The following is a 6266-nucleotide window of genomic DNA, read 5'->3' as shown; positions in this document are numbered from 1 at the left end:
AGCGTACGGTACACACATTTTGCCTTATGTTACTCAACTTGCTCTAAATGTAAGCTTTAAAGATATTGGAAACAAAAGAATTATGATTCATCTTAATATGTCGGTAGGAACCATGCAACCTAAAACATCAAATGCTTACAAATTCATTATATCAGTTTCCAGCTAAATGTCTTTCTATACAAGAAATCCATTACTCCCAGTGACTATTTGTTTTCCATTGTTGACGGCTATACATTAAAGCTGACTACGTGACAAAGCCATCCAGAAAAGTGTGCCCACTGAATTGCTGACATCCTCTTTTTACCTTCCTCCTTCCTGAACCAAATGTGCCCGTCAGCTCAATGTGGCCCAAGTGTCCCTGCACCTTGGCACAGGCCTGCTAATGGCTTCATTACCACTTTAATGACTCCTAACAGCTCCAGTGACCTGCTGCAGCTTTTGGGAGACTTGTCAATGAGTTGTGTGAACTTGCTGAGAGAGCCAGGGGTGGAGATTCTTGAAGCAGCTGGGTCCCATCTGGATCTGTGCAAGGAAGGAGTGACTGGCTACTGTTGTGACACCAAAGGATCAGGTTCATTACAGGATTATAGAAATAAAAGTGTATAATCACATTCAAACTCAATTTCCTATTGTGACTATAGCCACATTCACTCTTATATTATGGTTCTGTACTATCTATAAGTGTCATAGCCTCATCACAGTGCAATATCACTTTATTCCTATTGTTATCAGTATGAATGATATAACCCTGCAATGTTTTGTTAAATAACCATATTCGCTGTATTGCTCCTTTTATTGCCGCTATTGTGTCCATACAGATGCCTGAATAAAAAATAAATTCAAAAAGTATATTCAAGAGTTAGCAATATAAGTGAACAATTTTTTTTTTATTAATAAATAATGAATCCCTACAGAAAAACAACAATGAATATTTTTGGGGGGTGAACGCTTTAAAAATGATTGGAACAAAAGTTGTGCGTGTTAGAGGCAACCATATGATGCATTTCCTCATACAGAGAAAACTGCCTAAAACAAATAGCAAAGTGTCAAAAAGCCATTAAACTGCAAGCAGACATTGGGGGGAAGGAGGGGCTCTCTTAGACAGCCCCTGTAGGGGGATGATGTAGGATATGCTAATGGATATTGGTCTCTGCGGACCACCCTCCTTTAAAGGTGATATATATAAAGCTGTGGCTTCACCACAGAAGCACTTCACCTAGTCTTACTAATTATTCAGCAAATCAGCCAAATACACTGCAAAGGCATTTCCTGAGCCTTGATCATTTGAACCTGCCTGTGCATCTTCTCAGCCTCCCTAGCAGCATAAGAATGGAGATAGTAGATGGATGCCATTTTTCCCCTTCCGAATTCTTCTATGACAGCTCCTGCATCCCTTCTCCGGAGGAGGAATTTACAGATGACTTTGAGCATGGGATGTCCACCTATGATGCTCACAATCAAGGCTTTCAGGAGTCAGATGAAGAGGAACATGTGAGAGCCCCCTCCGGCCATCACCAGGCTGGCCACTGTCTCATGTGGGCATGCAAAGCCTGCAAGAGAAAGTCCTCCACCATGGACAGAAGGAAGGCAGCTACAATGAGGGAGAGAAGGCGGCTGAAGAAAGTCAACCATGCGTTTGAAACTCTTAAGAGATGCACCACCACAAACCCTAACCAACGCCTGCCCAAAGTGGAGATTTTAAGAAATGCCATTAAATACATAGAAAGCCTCCAAGACCTTCTAAGAGAACAAGTTGAAAGTTACTACAGCCTGCCCGGGCAAAGCTGCTCTGAGCCAAACAGTCCAGTGTCCAGCTGCTCTGAAGGCATGGTAAGTACTGTGCAGCATAAACACACTTCTGTTCTGTATTTTTTAGTATGTAGGTTTGTTTCAGCATCTGCTATACAGTGGGGAACATGTATGTTAACAGTAGAAGATGTATTGCCATAGCAACCTAGGTTGCATTTTTTTTTCTAGATGATGCAAACCGAACCCTATATGGTTGCTATGGGCAACTTAGCTATTATTTGTTTAGTTCAAGTTTCAATTAATCAGGCTGTTTTCACTATAGATGACTATTAATTGTATGGAAGTACAGAAATATATGTATTACTCTCTTCTTCCCATATACAAGAAATGTGTACAGATTTCTAATATACAGAAAGAAGCTTGTGTGCAGAGTAGATGCCCAAGCTGACTATACACATAAAGCGATGCTATAGTATCCCCCATCCTCCCCATGTGAAGCTGGCCTTTACACGCCGTACAGTGTTGTCCATATGCCAGGCTGGGAAAAAGAAACTCAGGGAAAAAGATCTCCAGTGAAATTAGTCTGGCCTCCCCATTCTCAATCCATTCTTCATGCTTAACATGTTACACATTTTTCTGAGTTTTCAATTTGGCCATGCGGCTCGGTTTTCAGAGAAACCTCAGAATTTGCACCAGTTGATGTCATAAAAGCTTGTGAGATTTTCCGAAACTCTAGGTCAAGGTGTGACACCAAGCGCTGCTAATGTGGCGCACAGACAGTAATACTCAATGACCTATAAAACACAGGCCCTTTGAATGGGGCTTTTTATGGGAACGTCTATTTATTGATGTTTTCTTTTTTTTTTTCCAGACAGAATGCAGCAGCCCACAATGGACAAGAAGAAACAGCAGCTTCAACAATGCCTACTGCTCTGATTTACAAACCGGTAAGTATTTTACATAGATTGTATTGGAAGCTGCTGGAGAACTACAGGTCCCAGCATGCATTGTTACTCTATCTGTTATTATTACTGGTGCACATGTTTTTCTGTACTCTGATTAGGTTGTAGTTCAGGAGTGGTTGCAGAGTCATGTTACCTGTCTCTGCTTGTAATGAAACTTTAATAGTGATGTTATAGGTGTAATATGCAGCAAATGGTAGTTATGATGACTTCGTGATGCAGGAGAAGTTACAGAGCAGGGAACTGAATGCCTGTGATTTATGGCAAGCATTAAGCCTGGTACACACATCCAATTTTGATTGGCCAATGGTGACCAAGTTTACTACCTTCATGTAGCACAAGGAAAACCAGATTTTGAATACTATGAATAGATTGTATAGGTAAATTCTTGTACTACATGGAAGTAGTAAAATGTGCCAATCAATGGCCAGTCAAAATTGAATGTATGCATGCACTCTTAAGCCTGGTACACACTTTCAAAAATAATTGGCCAGTCACTGACCAATTTTACCACCTCTATGTAGTATGAGGGTTTACCTACACAATCTGCTTATGGTAATATCTGTTGACTCTCATAGTACATGGATGTTGTAAAATTGGTCAGTGATTGGCCAATCATAATTGAAAGTGTGTACCAGGTTTTACTGGCATGACTATATACTCTGTACAGTTCACAGTGACTTCACTTTACTCTTCTTTAAGGCCCTTTTCCACTAGCAATCACTAGCGTTTGCGCTGAACGCTAGCGATTGCGATTCAGCAAAAGTGCTAAATTTCGCGGCGATTACCCGACGTCGGCGATCTCGATTTTGCTATGCTATGCACTGCATAGCAAAATCGCGGCAATAATCGTTTCGCGGCGTGATTGCGATTGAGTAAAAAACGAATTGCGGTAGTGGAAATGGCCTACCGCGATTCCTATGTTAAAAAGCAAACCGTAGCGATTTGAAAATCACTAGCGGTTTGCGTTTTTGCAATTCAGCCATCGCAAACACCGTAGTGGAAAAGAGCCCTTAGTGATGTTACACTTGTATGCTGCTATCTGAAAATAATGCAGTATTTTTGTGCTTTGCTTCACAGCTTTTCCTACAAACAAGCTTTCAGCGCTCTCCAGCCTTGACTGCCTGTCTAGTATAGTGGACCGAATTGCTTCTGCTGAGCAATGTGTCCTGCCTCTGCAAGACTCCATCTCCTTATCTCCTTCCAACAGTGCGGATTCCATGCCAAGGACCCCTGACACCCCCGACTCGAGACCAGTGTACCACGTCCTTTAAACTCGCCAACACCTTTTCAAAGCCCGATGCTTTCAATGAAGATGATTCCTAACTCACAGGATCTGGCCTTTCATATAGACTGCAAACATAAATATGTATATAAGGACTTTTTTTATATAAAAAAACTAAATTATATTTTTACTAGGCTACAGATTCTATTTAACAAGACTTTACCTATTCTACTTGCTGTGGCAATTAACTTTTATGAACAGGTGCTCGAATGGCTGATAGTTAATAACAAAAGCAGATATTAAATATATATATATATTTCTTGCATTTAAATGGCATTTAGTGCACTTTGTCATTTAGATAATGGGTTTTAAAGGGAACCCAAGGTAAGGGATATGGAGGTTACCATACTTATTTCCTTGTAAACAATGCCAGTTGCCCGGCAGCCCTGTTGATCTTCTGGCATAAGTAGTATCTGATTCAAAACCCTGAAACAAGCATATGGCTAATCCAGTAAAAAGTCAGCTGAGTTAGAGTACCTGATCTGCATGCTTATTCAGGGTCTATGGCTAAAAGTATTAGAGGCAGAGGATCAGAAGGACAGCCAGGCAACTAGTATTGTTTAAAAGGAAATAAATATGTCAAGCTCCATATCCCTCTCACCTCGGATTTTCTGTAAAACCAAATGGACTACAATGACATCCACCAAACCGGCAATCTTTCCAGAAAACCTTTTAGCATTTACATCAAAGTCAGATGTGATTTGTAAGAATGAAAAATGCAGAATTTAAAATAATAATTTTGGCTGCTACTTTGAATGTCCTACTACACTATGAATATATTTTGGCAAAGTACATACATATAATTAATGCAAGACTGGTACATTATTGCAGAAACAGCACAATGCCTTCCATAAGAGGAGCACAGGGTGATGTCACTCTCAGTAACCAATCAGAACTCATGTGCCGCTGATCTGTCTCAATAAACTGAAAGTTGATTGGTGCTGAGAGTTATTGTACCTCAACGTTTGCCAGTATATACACTTCCAGTTCACGCCAGCTTTGTAAAGTATGGAAATTCTCCTATGTATATTTGCACATAATTCTTTCTACCAATATTATTAATAAATTGTTAAATTAAACTAAGGCTTCCACTTTTTATTCTTACACATTTACATGAAAATGTATGTTTAAAAATATAATGTTATGGCAACTTCAGCTCAGCTGCTAAATATGAGTAAATACAAAATGGGGAATTGTGAAAGATTGCACTCCTACATACTTCTGGAACACATTCATATTTTTCTTTACTGAATAAGTCTGATTGACATTTTAACATATCTAAGCATACTTAATAAACAGTGATAAGCAAAATATTGTACTATTACTGTTGACTACAGTGTTTTCCTATTTTCCACAGTCTCATGGAGACAGAAACAGATTAAAGTTTCTAGCAGCAGTTGTATTATTTAGGGCTGGTTTACAATGAAAGTGCATACAAATGCATATGTTTTAACTGATGAGTTGTTCTGAGCTTCTTTCTGTTGTTTTGCTATGCATTGTCTTATGCTATTGTATGCATTGGGTCAACAACACAGAAAACAATGCATGCAGCAGCGCTTTCAGTTAAAACACATGCATGTAAACTGACGGATAGGGAAACCATGCACATTGGTTGTACATTGCAGCAAAGCTCACTTCAGTACATTCAGTGTAAACCAGCACTTACTCCAGTCCAAGCTCCTGCCTTAATTGAAATAATTTTGTATTTTGCTCATCACTATCAATAAGGTAGCTCTAGCACCAGTGAACTATCTGCAGCAACCCACAACAGCCAAAATTCACCTTTCGGCAGTTTAGAAGGGGAGGAGGTGTGATCAGAGTAGACAAGACTACTTTTGACAAATAGGATGTGTGAATAGCCCCCAGTATTATCATTGCTTTGCTTTCTTTCCAGGGCCCTCCAAAATGTGTCACCACTTAATAGCTCACCCCACAGTAGGCCCATGTTTTCTAGTACATGCTTATACTATATTGCAGCCTTAAGCTGCCCACCATTGTGTGCTCCAGGTGTCCAATGCTGCCAGGGTGGAGGACAGGAGAAGGGTTCCCTGTGACTCTAAAGGTCCATACCCCTGAGGCAATCTTTCTGAACTATCTCTTGTGCCAAACAATTTTTTCCATGATTTTGCCCAACATCGTTTAATAAAAATTAATTAAACAACTTTAAACGTTGCAAGCCACCCACAACGATCATTTGTTTAAATCCTGGGGGATAGTTACAATCCTCATTGACTTTTGCGGGATTTTGTGTTTGTGTACGATGGCGCAAA

The 6266-nt window shown here is 39.9% G+C and overlaps 1 protein-coding gene across 1 annotated transcript; it reads left to right on the top strand.

Annotated features, from left to right (window-relative positions):
- The first annotated feature begins 1227 nt into the window (after positions 1–1227).
- Positions 1228–5075, top strand: MYF5 (myogenic factor 5). The gene is made up of 3 exons (XM_068272786.1): positions 1228–1830; positions 2621–2696; positions 3792–5075. The coding sequence occupies exons 1-3, from the start codon at positions 1330–1332 to the stop codon at positions 3983–3985; spliced, it is 771 nt and encodes a 256-aa protein (XP_068128887.1). The 5' UTR covers positions 1228–1329; the 3' UTR covers positions 3986–5075.
- The last annotated feature ends 1191 nt before the right edge of the window (positions 5076–6266 follow it).

This window comes from Hyperolius riggenbachi, chromosome 3 (assembly GCF_040937935.1).
Source record: "Hyperolius riggenbachi isolate aHypRig1 chromosome 3, aHypRig1.pri, whole genome shotgun sequence".
Taxonomy (NCBI): Eukaryota; Metazoa; Chordata; class Amphibia; order Anura; family Hyperoliidae; genus Hyperolius; species Hyperolius riggenbachi.
The sequence above is the reverse complement of the archived record's forward strand: the minus strand, read 5'-3'. Positions and strand labels throughout refer to the sequence as shown.